Below are 20,289 nucleotides of genomic sequence, written 5' to 3'. Positions count from 1 at the left end.
AAGAAGTTTTAGGTGTACAGTGGAAGGCTCTGGTCGCTTTAACCTAGCAGACTCCCTTTCCCTTTGTGCTCAGACCTCAAAGCCTCAGGACAGTCTTCTCTCATGGACTTATTTTCTGGGGACAGGACCCACAAGGGCTGAGAAGTTCCTTGAGGCCCTCTAGGCTGTGTATCTAGGACACATTGATGGGGAGGGGGCGTTTGTCTTTGGTTCCTTCTCATCGCCTCTTAGGGTTTGGTGCCTCCTGACTCTGGCTGTTTATAAACTCTCAATACCCTGCTTTGCTCTGGCATTTTCCCTCTTGCCCCAGGAATTCCATCCTTTCAGTTCAACCCATTTATTGAGTGGACCTTACAAATAAGGCCCCAGGTTAAGCACTGTGAAATTACCTCCTTTGTGTCCTTTCTGCATTCCCAGTCTAAGAACATCTCAGGTAGGTGACAGGAAGACTGAGTTATTTTATATTAATATGCAAAAACATATTGAATCATTTATTCAATAAATATGTATTGCACACCAACTGTAAACCAAATACTCTTACAAGCACTGAGATTGCAACCATCAGAGTTCCTGGCGTCCTCAGGTAAGTTATATTCTCGTGGAGGTATCAGTAAATAAACATATAATATGCCAGTAGAGGAAATAGAGTAATTTTAAAACAAAAAGCAAGCCTGGTGATGGAGGAGAGAGGAGTGTGCATACAGGTGGGAAGAGCAGGGTTATTTAGAAAGGTCAGTCGGGAAAGGTGCCTCTGAGAACTGATCAGGTGGGGGGAATGGGTGGGAAGAGGCTTGGATTTGGAGAGAAATCTCTTTTTTGGTAGGATTTCCAGTTCCCTGAACTTATTATCAAAACGTCATAATGTGGCGAAGACTTAGATGGGGTTTGGAGGTATAGGCCTCTCTAGCGTAGAGCCATAAGCCAGAGAGGGGTAACATATGGACCCTGCCCCCCGTCCCCGCTCTCCTGCCAGTCAGGGTCATGGTTCTGACCCCTTGCCTGGCTCAATCCTCACCACCCGCATTTCCCCACGCTGGTCACCAACTCTCTGTTTTCCTGTTTATCTCACTGGTAGGACTTCCAGCTTGGCTTTCTTCCCAGCTACCACTTAGACTCTTGTCCTTGATGGTAATGTAGATTCTTGCATCACCTTGCCTTGGGCTATTCTGAGTAAATTTCCTTCCCTATCACTAGGAAGAACCTACTCCTTGCCCACCCTGTGGGTAACCATATACTTTATCATTTAAATTGGCATACTTCTGAGAGCAGAAGGGAGTACTATTAATAATTATGCCAGGACTACAGGCATAAACTGGGACCATCCTGTGCAAACTGAGTGGTGGGTCACTGTATGCATGAGATCATTGGCTCAGTTAGCTCCAGCCCACAAGTGGAACCAAGACTCCCCTCCCCAGCCTAGCATCTGATCTGAAGGCTGAGGTTGGGCTCCTTCCATGGTGCAGCCAGAAGTCAGAAGACAGGTCATCACTCTTCAGTCACTACCTTGTTTGCTCAACCTCAGGCCTGTTTTTCTAGTCTCCATCTAGGAGGACCCTCAGGTTGCAACCCAGAACATGCCTCCACTAGTTTCTGTCCTTCTGGGACTGGACTGGAGACTTCCAGAACCCACTTTCTCTGCTTCCTCGGGCTGCTCCCCGGGACGAGATGTAGTCTTTTCTTCCATGTCCAAGTCTAAGAGAGCTGTCTCCAGACCCTTGCGTAGGCCCTACCAGGCTTTTGTGTTTGCCTCTCTGGAGCTCAGATGGAGTCAGGGGAGCTGGGCTTCCAGAGCCAGAGTCAGGCTGACCACCCCTTCCAGCCCCTCAGGACACTAAAAATACCCAAAAATACAGTTCATTGCTTCTTTACATAGCTATAAGCAAAGAAGATGTGGTGTGTATATATATACAATGGAATGCTACTCAGCCATAAAAAAGAATGAAATAATGCCCTTTGCAGCAACATAGATGGACCTAGAGATTATTATACTAAGTGAAGTAAGTTAGAAAGAGACAAATACCATATGATATCACTTATATATGGAATCTAAAATATGACATAAATGAACGTATCTACGAAAAAGACTCACAGATATAGAGAACAGACTTGTGGTTGCCAAGGGGGTGGGGGAGGGGAGAGGGATGGATTGGGAGTTTGGGATTAGCTGATTCAAACTGTTATATGTAGAATGGATAAACAAGGTCCTACTGTATAGCACAGGGAGCTACATTCAGTATCCTGTGATAAGCCATAATGGAAAAGAATATGAAAGAGAATATGTATAACTGAATCACTTTGCTCTACAGCAGAAATTAACACAACATTGTAAATCAACTAAACTTCAATAAAATAAAATTTTTTAAAAAGTTATATGCTCACAGCTTTAAAAGATTCAAGGGACATGGTAGACACCCATGGTTTTTTAAAGAAAATATTACAGATATTAAGATCAGGCCTCAAATTTTTGAAGTAACATTGAAAAAACCTTTATAATGAGACCCTACTGGGCTATTTTTACTATAATAATACTGACATCTTATTGGGTTCAAATGTATTTTGTAGTACAGGTCCACAATCTCTGATCTGAAATCCTAGAAAGCTAGGAAAACTGAGGGAGAAAAAAATGTTCCAAGTTTGTCACAAGTTTATTTGACAGTAAAACCTGGTTTGAATTGGCATGAAGAGTATAGTCTTTATCCCACTTAGTGTGAATGGTCGTGTTTTGCTATAGAAATGTTAATATGTTTGGTTACTTCTCCAATCTTCAGTGGTGGATATTATGTAATATATGGTATATGTCCTGTATTACCTGTTCGAAACACTTCTGATCCAAAAGGTTTCTGATTAGGCATTTTGGCTCTATAGTGCTGAAACCAAGCAAGGCCTCATGTACCCACAGCGCAGAAAGCCAAACTCTGACAGCCCAGAGTTTGCAGCAAAGTAAGGGTTTATTGCAAGGGGCCAAGCAAGAGTGTGGGAGACAAGCCTCAGATCCATTCCCACTTGGTCTTTGAGTTAGGGATTTTTTTTTTTTTAAAGGGATGAACAAAGGCTGGGATTAATTGTCTTGTGACATTTCTTAATCATAGTTTTGGGAGTCAGGATGTTCTGGTTTATGAGGCTCAAACCAGGTGGTCCGTGGCTCAGGGGTCTGTTAGCTCATCTTGCCCTGGAGAAACAACCTGGGTTTGTATGTTAATGATGATATATATAATAGTAATTTTAGTGCATTAACGATGTTATGGACAACAGCAATTTTAGTCAACTGACTCTGGTGGATAAGTGTTCAGTTAGCACAGGATAGAGGTCAGAGGGGACAAGAAAGGGAATAATGATTTGGATAGAGAGATTAATCATAAGCTCAGTAAGGAAACTCAGTTTTAGGGAGGCTCAGTTTCAGTACTGTTTTACCCATTACATGTTTTTAAATTAATAATCTCCACAAATTAGGCAAGCACAAACTTCCAACAAGATTCCTTACAAGTTTGCCCCCTTTTGGATACTGCCCCTTGTGTGGTCTATAGTTTGGGAACTATTCAGTATTATTTTCTAGTTGAACATTTAGTACCTTAATCCTTTGGAAGAAAAAAAAACATTGATATAATAAATAAATAAAAAACATTGATATAAATAAATTATTCATTTATTATAAATAAATAAAAATAATGAATAACATATTGAGTCCAGATCTTTCTTTCCCCACTGGTGTAGTATGGGAGGAAGAGGGACTACCCATCATATGTGAAACAGAGTGGTCACATGGGCAGCCCGTTTTAGTTTTTATAGGAGCTACACAGATGCCCTCCTGGAGCATAACAGAAGCCTCCACACACAATCTCACACCTTTTTCTAAATTTGAAAAAACTTAGGACCAGTAGTTTTGTGTCTTCCACTAGTTTAGGAAAAGGTTTTTCTGTTCTTTTCTCTAGGAGCATATTGTTCCTCAAGGCCAAAGGTGGGGGGATGGGGAGAGGAATGTATTAGGTATTTAGTCCTTTACTCTCTGACTTAACGTTTGTGGTAGCCAGGCTGCAAGAAACTCCCAGTGATTCTCACCTTCTGGTATTCAGTTCCCTGTGTAATCCCTTCCACATCATATAGTTTGTGGCAAACAGTTCCAGATTTTCTTCATGCAAATACTGATATGTGTACCAATGTGTATACAGACACACACAGCTGTGTGATTTGTTAATACACACTGGACCATATTAAACATACTGTCCTGCAATGTGTATATTCACTTTAACAACTTATCTGGACACATCTTCCATATCTGTTCATATAAATCTGTCATTTGTTCACGTGTCTCCATATATTTTATTGTATGGACTTCTCCAATCCCTGTTGGAGGATATTTGGGCTGTTTCCAATTTCCACAAATACAAACAGTGATAAAGTAGATAGCATGTGGGTAAGTCTGTGGGATGTATTTCTGGTAGCAGTAATGCTGGATCAAAAATAGACACACGTAAAATTCTGATAGATATTCCTAAATTGCCCTCCCAAAAAGTTGTTCTAATGTATTTGCCCAGGGAATGTAAATGTCTATTTCCCTACATCCTCAAAAACACTGAGTATCCACAATCTCTACCAATTAGATAGGTGAAAAATGACTCATTGCTTTCTTTTGTGTTTAATTGTTAACGATCTTTTCAAATGTTTATTGGCTGTTTGTGTTTCTTCTGTTTGGAATTGTCTGTCCATCTCCTTTGCCCATCTTGATACTTGGTTACTTATACTGATTTGTAAGGACTCTTTGTATATAAGTATGTTAAGGTCTTTGCCTGAAACATATTTTATAGAAAATTTCCCCCAGCTTATTGTCAACACTGACTTTAACATTTTGAATCATATTCAGGAACTTTTTGTCATAACCCAGTGATGTGTGTTGTATAAAGCACGAAAAAGGCTTTATAACTTAGTTTAAAAATATTTCCAATGAAAATTAAAATTGAGAGAGCATTTCCTGTTTATACAAATGTTAACTGTTACTATGTTTAACTTCAGTATCACTGGCCCAGTTGATTTGCATTTTCACTATTTCCTTCTAGTTACCCGAATACTATATTCACCGCATTCCCAGAAGCCGGGAGGTCCAGCAGTCCTGGCTGTCCACGGTACTCACCACCTTGTACTCTATGTGGCTCTCCTTCCCCCTGACTCACCGAGTGAAGCCAGATTTGGTACGTATGAGAGAGAAGGTCAGTCTCCTGTGGATCCTTCATTAGTAACAGGACATATTGTTTTCTTGAACAGCTACCATTCATCAGTGTGCCAGATACTATACCAGACCTTTTACTAATGTGTGCTAAAATTTATCTCAATGCACTTTGCTCAGAGAGGTGGGAAATTTGCCTTCCCTTTCTAGCTATAACTTGAACTCTAAATTTGCCCTTTTCTCCCCTCTGTCTCATGGCAATAAGGACTAACCGAGCACTATCTTTCACCAATTTGTGCTGCTAGCCACCTGTGGTTTCTGAGCCAACGTCATGTGCTTACTTGTCAGCCAGAGAAGAGCCAGTTTTTTTTATTCCTTTTCAGTACTCTTCTTATTTTGTCAAAACTTTGTTACCAATACTCTGTAATGGCCTGTATGGGAAAAGAATCCAAAAAAGAGTGGATATGTGTATTTGTATAGCTGATGCACTTTGCTATACACCTGAAACTAACACAACTAACACAACATTGTAAATCAATTATACCCCAATAAAATTTTTTTTTACGTTAGCAATCTAGTAGGCACAAAAAAACAAAAACAAAACCAAAAAGCTCTGTTACCAGAAAATGATATGCAGTTGGCAGAATGTCATACACACTGAAGTTTTTATAGGAAAGTTATACAGAAAATAGAAATGTGAAGGCTTTAGTGCACTGTATTAAACCTTACCTTCCTTATCTATAAAAGTCTTAAGTTCTCTGTGGTCTTTAGGATGAAGCTCTATTACTAAATGCTAAATGCACTTCAGTAGGCAATGCAGATCAGCAGATATGTTATCACAATAGTGTACACAGTACTTAAATAATACTCTCATTCCTGTTTAAGGCAGAATCCATTAATCTGCATAGCCTTAAAGAAACTCTTTATTTGCTTTCCTTATACATGAGTTCTGGCACAGTGGATGTTATTCTCATGAATAACTGAACGAAAATGCATTTAGCTACGATGATTTTGAAAGATCTCTATCAGTTTGGTCATTGCCTTTCACCAGCTGTATTGCAATTCAGGTCCCTCCCTTGGATGAGAGTTTTAAAATCTGAATTGTCTACGTGAGTACTTTAGATTTTTTTAAAAGCTATAATTTACAAACAGTGAAATGCATAGATCTTAAGTATATAGTTTGACCACATCTCTATCAAGATATAGAACATTTCCATCACCCCACCTGCCCCTTCCCAAGCAGCCACTTTCTGGTGATTTCTATCACCATAGATTAATTTTGCTTATATTTATTTTTAAATTTTTGACAGGATAAGTTTATCTCACAGTCTCCAACCACATTTTAAGAGTGTGGAACTCAGATGTTTTCCTAAAAGATCATTACCACTCTTAAAGATTTAATTATTTCTGAAACTTAAGAGACAAAATGGAAGGAAGAAAAAAGGTCTTCACATTTTAAGCTGGAAATTTGGGGTTTACATTTACTAAATCACTGGGGGCATGACTACTGTCAATGGCAGCAACCAGGTTGAATGTGGTGACTTCAGGACTCTAAGGTGTGAAGGTGAGAAGGAAGTAGTGACATGATGGCTGATGTCTGCTGTGGACATGGAGGAGCTCTGGTGACTGCCCAGCCTAAGTATTTTGATACCCTTGTAGTAGGAAGAGTAACTGATGGGGCATTAGGACACTTGGTCCCAGGCTCACTTTGGCTCTTATTCTATTTTAGTTCCCTTCTGGGCATCATTCTCTACCTTAAAACAAAAGGATTGGACCAGATGTCCTCTCAGTTTCCTTCAAACTTAGTCTAAAATTTTATGAGTACCATAAATTTGCCTATAAAGAGTGAAAGGGAAAAAAAGACTATTATGTTTCTAAAGGAATAAAAAGGGAAAAGGGGGGAAATGTGAAATACTTATTTCTGTTTTAAACTGAGTTTTCAAAATTATTTCAAACCTGAACATTATCCAGTCAGTTGCTTTGATGTGGCTGGCTTCACAAAATGAACTCCCACTTAATGAAATTCCCTTGTACACACACACAAAGTTAATGGTTAAGGACAACATGCATATCTCTCCTGTATTCATCCTTGGCTTTCTTTTTTTAAAATTGTAAATGGCACTAATTTTATTTTTCTTTTTGAATATTTTTGCCTTTTTTAAATTGAAGTATAGTTGATTTATAGTGTTGTGTTAGTTTCAGGTATACAGCAAAGTGATTCAGTTATACATATATACATATATATATTCTTTTTCAGATTCTTTTCCATTATAGGTTATTACAAGATATTGAATATAGTTCCCTGTGCTGTACAGTAGGACCTTGTTGTTTATCTATTTTATATATAGTAGTTTGTATCTGTTAACCCCAAACTAATTTATCCTTCCCCCGCTTCCCCTTTGTAACCATAAGATTGTTTTCTATGTCTGTGAATCTGCTTCTATTTTGTAAATAAGTTCATTTGTATCATTTTTTTAGATTCCACAAATAAGTGATATCATGTGGTATTTGTCTTTCTCTGTCTGACTTACTTCACTTAGTATGTGATAATCTCTAGTGCTATTCATGATGCTGCAAATGGCATTATTTCATTCTTTTTTATGGCTGAGCAATATTCTGTTGTATATATATGCCACATCTTCTTTATCCATTCATCTGTTGATGGACACTTACATTGCTTCCATGTCTTGGCTATCATATGTAGCACTGCTATGAACATTGGGGTGCATGTATCTTTTCAAATTAAAGTTTTCGTCTTTTCTGGATATATGCCCAGGAGTGGAATTGCTGGATCATATGCCAACTCTATTTTTAGGTTTTTAAGGAACCTCCATACTGTTTTCCCACCAACAGTGTAGGAGGGTTCCCTTTTCTCCACACCCTCTCCAGCATTTATTATTTGTAGACTTTTTGATGATGGCCATTCTGACTAGTGTGAGTTTTGATTTGCATTTCTCTAGTAATTAGCAGTGTTGAGCATCTTTTCATGTACCTGTTGGCCATCTGTATGTCTTCCTTGGAGGATTGTCTCTTTAGATCTGCCAATTTTTTTTGACTGGGTTGTTTGTTTTTTTGTATATGAGCTGTTTGTATATTTTTGAAATTAAGCCCTTGTCGGTCGCATCGTTTGTGAATATTTTCTCCCAGTATGTAGATTGTCTTTTTGTTTTGTTTACAGTTTCCTTTGCTGTGCAAAAGCTTATAAGTTTGATTGGGTCCCATTTGTTTATTTTTGCTTTTATTTCTATTGCCTTGGGAGACTGACCTAAGAAAACATTGCTACAATTTATGTCAGAGAATGTTTTCCCTATGTTATTTTCTAGGAGCTTTATGGTATCATGTCTTATATTTAAGTCTTTAAGCCATTTTGAGTTTATGTTTGTGTATGGTATGAGGGTGTGTTCTAACTTCATTGATTTACCTGCGGCTGTCCAGCTTTCCGAATACCACTTGCTGTAGTGACTGTCTTTTCTCCATTGGATGTTCTTGCCTCCTTTGTCAAAAATTAATTGACCATAGGTGCCTGTGTTTATTTCTGGGGTCTCTATTCTGTTCCATTGATCCATATGTCTTTTTTTATGCATCCTTAGCTTTCTTATGATTTTCAACAAAATTTCTTCTTTACTTCTTAAAAAAAAAAAAGAAAACCCCATTTTTAGAAACTATAGTAGCATCAGACTTTAAATTACTTGAGTTGTCTGAACAACCAGGTGACTTTCTGCTTCTCTTTAACTGTATGCACCTGGGCCGGTAAGTCTGCTCTCCATTCAACTGTCTCTGTGCCTCACTTTGTCATCTATAAAATATAAAGTCACTTTCCTTGTTGTTTCAGAGCAAATGCTGAATAATAGAACATTTCAATGTTTTTTAAATGGAAATTCCATCCAGTATGTACTAGCTAACGTTTATTGAGCACACTTACATGTACCAGACCTAGTCCTAAGTACTGGCATTCATGCTGTATGAGGTGGGTAGTACTGTTATGCACATTTAATGGAGGAGGGAAGTGAGGCTTTGTGAGACAGGAAGTTACTTGCCCAGAGTGTATGCACAATCAGTAAATAACAGAGCTAGGTCTAGCATCCAGGTCTTTCTGATTCCAAGGCCCAAGGCCTTAACCACTGGACTGTATGCCACCATTTCTGGCTCACCATGGAAGATGTGTTCATTCATTCAGGCCAATTAAGAATCAGTTAATAAATTACTTTTAAAATAAATTACATTAAACATCACTCCCTCTAAATAAGAGTATAAAATTTAAATAGATCCCAACAGATCAAATTAAGTATCTGCTTTAGTAGATTTAACAAAGCCTGATCTAATTGAATAATAATAATAGTATATATTTCAAAATTAAGTGTCATGTATATTTGTCAAAATAGAATTTTTTTTTTTTTTTTTTTTTTTTTGCGGTACACGGGCCTCTCACTGTTGCGGCCTCTCCCGTTGTGGAGCACAGGCTCCGGACGCGCAGGCTCCGTGGCCATGGCTCACGGGCCTAGCCGCTCCGCGGCACGTGGGATCTTCCCAGACCGGGGCACGAACCCATGTCCCCTGCATCGGCAGGCGGACTCTCAACCACTGCGCCACCAGGGAAGCCCCAAATAGAATATTTTTAAAATTCAAAATGGATAATTAAAATAAGAGGAACAGTATTATTAAAAAAGTATTATTACAGAATTTTGAAAATGAGATTGACTTAGAAAATTAATCAAATTCATATTTACCAGTTTCCTGTTATAGAAAATCATATATAAAACCATTGTGAGTATATGTAATGTTTTATATCTTAATTTAACTTTTTGAATGAGATAGTAATCAAAAACATCAAGTTGTTTTGAGGAAAAAATGTGTAAATCTGCTTGTTGAGTGTATATTGAAAGTCATGCTTGTTTCATCCAAGCCAATTATTGGACAAAAAGCATCTTAGAGGAAAGTTATAAACTCTGTTTTGGAGGCCTGAATCTAATCCTTAGTAATTGGACTGGATGGTTTCTTTTTTTTACAAGGGCATTAAATACTTTTTAGGTGGTTCTGGTGTTTCACGTATCATATTTTTCAAGAAATATGGCTTTGCCAGGCATCCTGTGAATCAGAGTCATAAGTTCATAAGATTATTCTTGAGTTTAAAAAGATAATGGGACAGAACATAGATCATTGGTTTTCAGCCTCCAGGGGTGGGGGAGGGACTGACTACAAAAAGACTTGAAAGAACTTTTTTGGGTGAGAAGCCATTCTGTATCTTGATTTAGTGGTGATGGTGGTCGTTACTTAATTGTATGTGTTTGTCGTAACTCAGACCTGTACTCTAAAAAGGGTAAATTTTACTCTGTGTAACTTATCTTAACAAATATGAGTTTTAAAATGTGAATCATGGCCAAAAGCATCAAAACCTTTGGCTCCCAGTAGCTTCATATATGGCATGTACGTATCTTTGAGTAAAAGTGATTTGGTGAGTCATTGCTTGCTCCTCTCGGCACCTCACCTCTCCAGTGTTTTTAAGACCCTCTCTAAGTGGCACAAATACCAGAATCGAGTTACAGCATTTGTCTAAAATTTCTAACATAAAATTCAGCACCTTTGCTGAATTAAAAATCTGGGTCAGGGAGCATCAGTAGCAGCCAAAAATGACATAGTTTATCAAATGAACTGCGATTTCTCGTCATTTCAATCGCTTATTATTTTACGTTTGTAATCTTGGAAGCAGTAAATAGAGTTGGTCATGTTTGGAATGCTATATTATATGTTTGATTTTAGGTGAGTCTATCATCCTCGAAGTGTTAGTTACTGAAAGTCTATATTAAGTGCCTAACATGTACTACTTTTCCACTTGTATATCCAGTAGGCATCTGAAAGTTTCTTGGTTCAAGATAGTAGATATTTCCTACTTTTCCCCATCTTGGTAAACTTGCTCAAGTCAGATCCTCAGGAGACATCTTTGATTCCTCTCTGCCACACCTATTTCCCCTGTTCAATAGCAAGGCCTGCCAGCCATGTCTTCTCAATTTACCGTGATTTCTGTCTGTTTCTGTCCATCTTTCTGCCCCACACCATGCAGCGCCACCCCACCCACACTGCATAGCCTCTTAATTTGTCTGCCTATGGAAGGAAGTTCATGATCCCCCACAGTTGCTTCACCACTTAGCAACCAATGTGATTTCTTTTATAACGTACATCAGATTCTGTTACTCCACACTTAAAATCATCCAGCGGTTTTCTGTGCTCTTAGGACAAAGTCCAAATTTCTCAGTGTAGCCTATACGCTCTAGCCCAACCTGCTTCTCTGACCTCTTCTCCTCCTCTCTTCCCCTAGTTTACTGTGTGCCAGCCAGACCTGCCTGTTTGTTTTTTTTGTTTTTTTCCAACAAACCCAACTGATTCCTCAGAGCCTTTGTACTTGCCATTCCCTGTGCATGGGGCTCTTCACCCCTGCTGTAAACGTGACTGGCTCCTTTTTGTTCTCTGAGCTCAAATGTTACCTCCTCACAAAGGCCTATCCTGATACTAGCCCTTCCTCCGGCTCATGTCCTCATCCCTCTGTCAGACTTCCCTGCTTTATTTTCTTCATAGTACTAATCCCAATAAAAAGCTATCTTTTTTATGTATGTGTTTGTCATTCCATAAGAAACTGCAACTGCCTTGTTCATTATACTGATGCAACAGTGCCTGGCACTTGGTAGCCTCACAGTACGTATCTTTGATGAATGGTCCAGTCACTGTGCATGGGTGAGCTGTGGGCCCTTCCCTCAAAGAGCTTACACTCTAGTGGGGGAGACAAATGGGAAAGTAATTATAATGTAGTGTGCCAAGTGCCTTATGGTGGTAAGTGAAGATTGCTGTGGGAGTATCACAAGAAGAACTCAGTGGTTCATTCATTCACAGATACTTGTCAAGGACCCTACTCTGTGACAGGATTTATACTGTGTGTGAGAAGTATAAAAGTAAGTAAGCACAGTGGACAGCAGTCTTGCCCACAGCTGGGTGGTTGCAGTGTGATAGGTCCTCTTTGGGGATCTGGATAAGGCTTGAGAGTGGAGATGACATTTAAGCAAAGGTGGATAAGAGTTAATCAGTCAGAGAATAGGAAAAGGTCATTTTAAGAAGAGTGAAAGATTAATAAGTCAGTTGAGTGAGTGTCACATAATGTATATAAGGTTGAAATCTTTAGACTGAATTTTTATTAATTAGCATTTTAAATATAGTATTTTCTTGCTATTAGAAATTAATGGGATCTGGAACTTAAGACCTGAATACAGTAGCAAGGTAGTCATTTTTATAAGGTTAAATATTATGGATACTGTTAAGATGGCGTTTTGGGATTTTCCTCTATAAACCCCATAAACTCTTTTCATTTAAATCCAATAGAAGTTAAAGGAAATGGACACTTAAATGTTTTACTGATTTATCATTTTCATTCATGTGACCGGAACACCTAAAAGTTGTATTTTTAAAAATTTTTAGAAAAATAACATTTATTGAACTCTCCCTATGTGTCAGGCACTATTCTAAGTACTTCGCATATATTAACTCATTTAATTCTCCTAACAGTTCTCTGACACAATACTCTTTACTGTCATTCTGTAGATGAGGAGCTCAGAATCCAGAGAGGTCTAAGTAACCAAGGTCACAGAGCTAGTCAGAGTAGCATAATTCTAGTTCTCTTTAGAAATGTATCAGATTTGCCAGAATTAGATAACTCACTCAATTAAAAACTTAACTAGTAGTTTTTTTTTTTTAATGTCTGTATTGCAGCAGGCACTGAAAGGGATGAAATATAGCTTTGTCCTCAAGAAGCTTATATTTAGTTAGCTTCAAGAAAAGTGGACTAAAGAAACAACAGGTAGGCATGAAATAGAGAGTAATTCTGTTGGTGGAAAAAAACTATTTAAATCAGAAATAGTTTTTCCATCTCTTCAGCCTACAGCTTATTTTGGTGCTTGAGATTCTTTTAAAAAGCATTTAGAGGGGCTTCCCTGGTGGCGCAGTGGTTGAGACTCCACCTGCCGATGCAGGGGACACGGGTTCGTGCCCCGGTCCGGGAGGATCCCACATGCCGTGGAGCGGCTGGGCCTGTGAGCCATGGCCGCTGAGCCTGCGCGTCCGGAGCCTGTGCTCCTCAATGGAAGAGGCCACAACGGTGAGAGGCCCGCATACCGCCCAAAAAAAAAAAAATGCATTTAGGACTTCCCTGGTGGCCCAGGGGTTAAGAATCCGCCTGCCAATGCAGGGGACACAGGTTCGAGCCCTAGTCTGGGAAGATTCCACATGCCGCAGAGCAACTAAGCCCGTGTGCCACAACTACTGAGCCTGTGCTCTAGAGCCCACGAGCCACAACTACTGAGCCTGTGTGAAGCTCTGCAACAAGAGAAGCCACTGCAATGAGAAGCCCGTGCACCACAACGAAGACCCAACACAGCCAAAAATAAATAAATAAAATAAAAATTAAAAAAAAAAACATTTGAACACAATTTTTTTTAGCATTTTTTTATTTTGAAATAATTATAGATTACAAGGAGTTGAAGAAATAGTACACAGCGTTCCATGTACCCTTCACCCAGCTTCTACTAGTGGTGGTCTTATATAACCATAGTGCATTATCAAAATCAGAAATTTGATATTAGTACAATACTGTCAACTAGACTACAAACCTTATTCAGTTTTCACTGTATTTCATATGTGTTCATGTGTGGTTGTGTTTGTGTATAGTTCTATGCTGTTTTATCCATGTATCAAGATACATAACTGTTCCATCACTGCAAAGGAACTCCCCTGTGCTATCCCCAGTCCCTGTTCCATGGTAGCCACTAATCTGTTTTCCATCACTATAATTTGTCATTTCAAGAATGTTCTATAAATGGAATCATACACTGTGGAACTTTTTGAGATTGACTTCTTTCACTGAGCATAATGCCCTTGAGATCCATTCAGTTTTTTACATGTATCAATAATTCCTTTTTATTGCTAAATAAGATTTCATTGTATGGATGTTCTACAGTTTGTTTAACCATTCATACATTGAGGGACATTTGAATTGTTTTCACTTTTTTGCTGCTATGAATAAAACTACTGTGAACATACATGTACATGTTTTTGTATAGACATAAGTTTTTATTTATCTGGGTAAATGCCCAAGAATAAGTTTGCTGGGTCTGATAGAAAGTTCAAGTTTACTTTTATAAGAAACGCCAAACTATGTTCCATAGTGGCTGTACCATTTTTACATCTCACTAGCAATGTCTGAAAGATCTAGTTTCTCTGCATTCTCTCTAGCATTTGGTATTATCAGTATTTTTTACGTGTGTAGGGATATACCATTGTGTTTTTAATTTTTATTTCCCTAATGGCTAATGAGGTTGAACATCTTGTCATGTACTTATTTGTCATTAATATCTCTTCTTCACTGAAATGTCTGTTCATGTCTTTTGCCCATTTTCTAATTGGTTTGTTTTACTTTTGAGTTTTGAGAGTTCTTTGTATATTTTAGATGTAAGACTTTTGTCTAATACGTGGTTTACAAATATTTTCTCTCAGTCCATAGCTTGTCTTTTCATCTTCCTAACAGGGTCTTTCACAAAACAAAGATTTTTACTTTTGATGAGGTCTAATTATCAAATTTTCTTTCATGAATCATACTTTTGTTGTCACATCTAACAACTCTTCATCTAGTCCTAGATCCCAAAGATTTCCTCATGTTTTCCCGTAATAGTTTTATAGTTTTATGTTTTACATTTAAATGTATGAATCATTTTGAATCAATTTTTATATCAGGTGTGAGGTTTAGATGAAGGCTCATTTTGCCTATGGATGCCCAGCACAGTGTGTTAAAAACAAATAAACAAACCTTTCCTTCCTCCACTGAATTGCTTTTCCCCTTTGTTAAAAATCAGTTGGAATTTTTTTTTTTTAAAGGAGTTACTAGTTGGGTGTATTTGTGTTTATCTATTCCTGGAATCTCTGTTGCATTCATCTCTGAGTCTTTTCCTCTGCTAATAGCACATTGCTGTGTTTGCTATAGCTGTATACAGTAAATCTTAACTTCTGGTAGAGTGATTTCTCCCACTTTATTTTTCTTTTTCAAAATTGTCTTAGATATTCTAGTTCCTTTGCCCTTCCATAAAAATTTTAGAATAAGCTTGTCTATGTATACAACAGAATTCTGCTGGGATTTTGATAGGACTTACATTATATGTATAAATCAGTTTTGGGGAAATTGACATCTTTACTATATTGAGTCTTCCAATCCGTGGACATGGTATGCTTCTCCATTTATTTAGATCTCCTTTTATTTCATTTATCCAAGTTTTGTAATTTTCAGCATCAAGATCATGTACATGTTTTTTAAATTAATATCTTGGTATTTCACTTTTTTGGAATAATTGTAAGTTATAAATAGTATTGTGTTTTTAATTTTGGTTTCTACATGTTTGTTGCTAACATATCAAAATACAGTTGAGCTTTTTTTATCTCATATCCTGAGATCTTGCTTTTTTAAATAGATTTTCTAGACAATCATATGTCCTGCAAATAGAAAAAATTTTATTTCTTCTCTTCCAACCAGTATATAATTTGTTTCCTTTTCTTAGCTTATTGCACTGGCTAGGACTTCTAGTGTTATGTTTAATATGAATGATGAGAGCAGACAATTTTGTCTCTTTTCCAATTTTAGGGAAAAAGCTTTCATTCTTTTACCACTAAGTATGATGTCAACTGTAGGTTTTTTATAGATGCTCTTTGTCGAATTGAAGAACTTTCCCTTCTCTATTAGTCAGGGTTCTCCAGAAAAACTGAACCAAAATCAATAGGATAGGATTTTACTCAGCCTTTTTGTTCTGTTCAAGTGTTCGGTTGATTGGATGAGGACCATCCACATTAGGGAGGACAATGTGCTTTACTCAGTCTACTGATTCAAATGTTAATCTTACCCCAAAATACCCTCACAGACATATGTTTCACCAAATGTCTGGGTGCCCCATGGTCCAGTCAAGTTGACACATAAAATTAACCATCACAACCTCTATTCCTAGTTTACTGAGAATGTTTTTATTAATGACAATAGAAAAATTAATGTGTTAATGACAAAATGAATTTTGTTACAAGTTTTTTTTGCATTGATTGATACAATCATAATTTTTTGTTGATACAGTACATTACATTGAGTGATTTTCAAATATTGAAACAGGCTTGCATTCCCTGAATAAATCCTACCTGATCATGTTGTATAACATTTTTATATATAGATGGATTTCATTTGCTAATAATTTGTGTGAATTTTTATGATGATATTCATGAGGGATATTTGTCTGTGGCTTTTTGTTTTGTACTATTTTTGTCTGATTTTGGTATTGAAATTAAACTGGCCTTATAAAATGACATATCCTCTTTGTTTTCTGGAAGAGACTGTTTAGAATTTATGTTAATGCTTTTTTAAATGTTTGATAAAATTCTCCACTGAAACCATCTAGTCCTGGAGATTTCTTTTTCAGAAGTGTTTAGCTACAGATTACATTTCTTTAATAGACATAGGATTATTCAGATTCTCTGTCTCATATTGGGTGAATTTTAGTAGTTTGTGGTTTTCAAGGGATTATTCCATTTCATCTAAATTGTCAAGTTTATGTGCACAGAATTGTAATGTTCCCAATTGTCCTCTTTTACAGCTTTAGGATCTGTGGTTATAGCCTTGGTTTCATTCTTGATATTGGCAAGTTCTGTTTTCTTTCTTTTTATATTTGTCAGTCTTGCTAGAGACTTACCAATTTTATTGATGTTTTCAAAGAGTCAGCTTTTTGTTTCATTTATTTTCTCTTATCTTTACTATTTCCTTTCTTGTGGTTGCTTTGGGTTCATTTTGCCCTTCTTTTTCTAGTTTCTTAAGGTAGAGGCTTAGATTATTGATTGAAGACCTTTCCTCTTTTCTAATGTAAGCATTTAGTGTTATAAATTTCTCTTTCATCACTGCTATAGCATCATCCTACAAATGTAGGTATGTTATATTTTCATTTGGTTCTAAGTATTTTTTATGTCCTTTGATACTTCTTCTTTGACCCATGGATTATTTAGAGTGCTTTAATTTCTAAGTATTTGGAGACTTTTTTCCTATTATCTTTTTTTTTTTTTTTTTTTTTTTTTGCGGTACGCGGGCCTCCCACCGCTGCGGCCTCCCCCGTTGCAGAGCACAGGCTCCGGACGCGCAGGCCCAGCGGCCATGGCCCACGGGCCCAGCTGCTCCGTGGCATGTGGGATCCTCCCGGACCGGGGCACGAACCTGCGCCCCCTGCATCGACAGGCAGACTCCCAACCACTGCGCCACCAGGGAAGCCCCATACTCTTTTTTTAATGTATGTTAAGGTAATGTTTTTTTTGTTTTTTTTTTTTGTGGTACCCGGGCCTCTCACTGTTGTGGCCTCTCCCGTTGCGGAGCACAGGCTCCGGACGCGCAGGCTCAGCGGCCATGGTTCACGGGCCCAGCTGCTCTGCGGCATGTGTGATCTTCCCAGACCGGGGCACGAACCCGTGTCCCCTGCATCGGCAGGCGGACTCTCAACCACTGTGCCACCAGGGAAGCCCTGTTAAGGTAATGTTTTATGATCCAGGATACAGTCTATCTTGGTGAATATATTGTCCATGGGTGCTTAAAAAGAATGTGTATTCTGCTGTGTGGTGTGTTCTGTAATTGCCTGTTACTGAGCCCTTCTATATCTTTGCTGATTTTCCATCTAATAGGTCTACAGATAACTGTGAGAGACATGGAACATTTCGTTAGCCCTTCTAAAACCATGTCTAAATGGTCTCATTGATCTTGGCCATTCATAATTCGTTCTATGCCCTTTTTCCCCTAGTGTAATGTATGTATTGATCCCACAGTCATATGAATTTTAAGTAGTCCTTGTAGTTCACTGTTTTGTCTCTCGAAACCCAAATATTTCTTCTCTATTGTGTCTTTTTAGTTTCTCCTAAAAGTAGGAGTCTTTGAATCATTCTTTGAATAAGTGGGCTGATCTCATACTCTCTTGAAAATATACTCCTGAGAAGAAATTTGTTTGTTTCAAAGTGAGGAAGAGAACGTTGAATTTGTTAGGTTGCTGATCATTAAACTAAAGTAGAGGAATGCTTATGTTGAGGGGGAAAGATCTGTAAAGTTCTTGAGGGTAAAGGCCATGTATTTGTGTGTTTCCCATGGTCCCTTCCTAGAAAAGTGCCTTCCACATATTTGTGGAATGACTTAAAAATAAATGAATGAATACTGAATGATGTGAGTCATCCCCAAAACAAAGACACCCGCTCCCTAAACTGGTATTCTTCTCAGGCTTTATTAAGAGTCTGAAAAACCAGAAGGCTTTCCCAAGTCTGAAGTGTTTGATTACTGGCTTCCTTCCAACCTGGCTGTTGTTAAATGAAATACTCAGAGAAAGAACTCTGCATGTAAAAATGAAACCTAATTTAATTTTTAATCAAGTAAAAAAATAAATTTCAGATTCTACATGTATAACCAACTGGAAAGAAATGGACCATTTCATCTTAATACTCTGCCTTTTTGCCTGAAGCTGAAGCTGATTTAATTCACTATGACAAATTTAGATGTATTTATTACATGTACACTCGTGCTTTGTATGAAAGAAAGCCATTATTTTACTTAGTCATTTTTTTCCATGTTCTATATCCAGTTTGAGCTGTGAAATGCCTAAGTTCATAGCAGTAGCAAGTTGATGACATAGATAATGGGTTATTGTCCATAACTGGGATACTATGATTTTTTCTTTTAATTAGGTATTTTCTGGGGTGAGCCACAACTGGGTTGAACTGGGATTACCACTGTTTGCATAGTATATAAAAATTTTATTGCCTTGTTGATTGACATGTGTTTCAAACATTAAGAAGAGTCAATTAACTTCTTGTTGATACGCCAGAACCCTTACAGGAACTTTGTTTTTCCCCTTAATTGCTGTTGGTTTGATTCTCTTTATGTAATGACCTTCATCTGGTATTATATTTTTTGGTGATCAAAACCTTTATAGCATGTTCAAAGGAAACTTAGCTAGACAAAGAAAAGGTCAGCCGGCCCAAGATGCCTATCTATAAATGGAGTTAAGTGAGAATAAGATTTTTCAAGCCAAGTCAAATAAGAAACAATTAGATCGCAATCATCTACTGCTTCTTGTTTTCCAAGATTAATGAAATCATACTTGGGAGCCATTTGTTTAAGCTTGTTCAGTTCCTGTTCCTCTGTTGACCAGTCCTCTGTAACACATTAAAATAATACCAGTGTTACTTTTTCCCAGTTTGTATTTCCCCTCCTTACATGTACTGTAAATTTAGCAGCTTTCATAAAGATACAGAAGAACCAGCTCTGTACTATATGTTCATTTAGTAAGTCTGGTGAAGGTCAGAGTCCACTGTGAGGAGTGGTTTTATGTGAAAATCCTCCCACATATCTGGTTTCTTATGACTGACAAACTGCATTTCCCAGCTGCATGGTGAAATTGCCAGCTGTGCCACTGACACATTGGCTGGGTGACAACCTGTAGCTACTTCCATCCACAAATGAGATATTTAATTTAAATGTTATGGTTTCTGTTTCACATTTTGAATGACCTTAGAACAAAATCTGTGTCAAAATTAGGCTGTATATTATCAGTTAGAGATGACTTTGAATTATTTTTCTTTTTCTCCACTTTGGGGGAATTCTCCGAAGCTTGAAAATGATTTTTCTTTCTTTTCTGAGTTGATCCTTTTTCCACTTGGCAAACATTATGTTTTTCCTCTCTGCAGAAGCCAGTGTGGCTTTGCCTACCGTTTTTCTCTTGTTTCGCTTTGCCTGCATCACTCTCTGAGTTGTCACTGTTTCAGCCCATTACAGGCACATATGAGATCTGGACCTGGTGGGGCCTCTTCCTTTCAAGGTGAAATCTAGTGTGTTTTCCTAAGAATAACAACATGGCTACAGTGAAAACAGAAATAAAAGTGAAGGAAAAGAAATTCATGTGTGAAAGGATAAGAATAAGGGAAGCAAGCATGATGGAAACAAAGCTGTTTTCCAAGAAAGGACTGATATGTAATCAGAGACAATGAACTCAGAGGGACCTGGCCTTGTACAAAAAGGTGATGGAGGCACCAGTGGCTAAGTAAGAACA

General features: G+C 37.8%; 1 protein-coding gene across 1 annotated transcript in view; it reads left to right on the top strand.

Annotated features, from left to right (window-relative positions):
- Window positions 1-20,289, top strand: part of ALG14 (ALG14 UDP-N-acetylglucosaminyltransferase subunit) — a gene marked incomplete at its 5' end in the record, with an annotated part of 113,998 nt that overhangs the window by 49,460 nt on the left and 44,249 nt on the right. The window contains one exon of the mRNA XM_079697816.1: window positions 5,052-5,183. Coding sequence (XP_079553942.1) covers window positions 5,052-5,183 — 132 coding nt within the window. The remainder of the gene's footprint in view (window positions 1-5,051; window positions 5,184-20,289) is intronic.

The sequence above is a fragment of the Hyperoodon ampullatus genome (assembly GCF_949752795.1).
Source record: "Hyperoodon ampullatus genome assembly, chromosome: 2".
Taxonomy (NCBI): domain Eukaryota; kingdom Metazoa; phylum Chordata; class Mammalia; order Artiodactyla; family Ziphiidae; genus Hyperoodon; species Hyperoodon ampullatus.
Note: the sequence above shows the minus strand (reverse complement) of the source record. Positions and strands in the feature narration are given on the sequence as shown.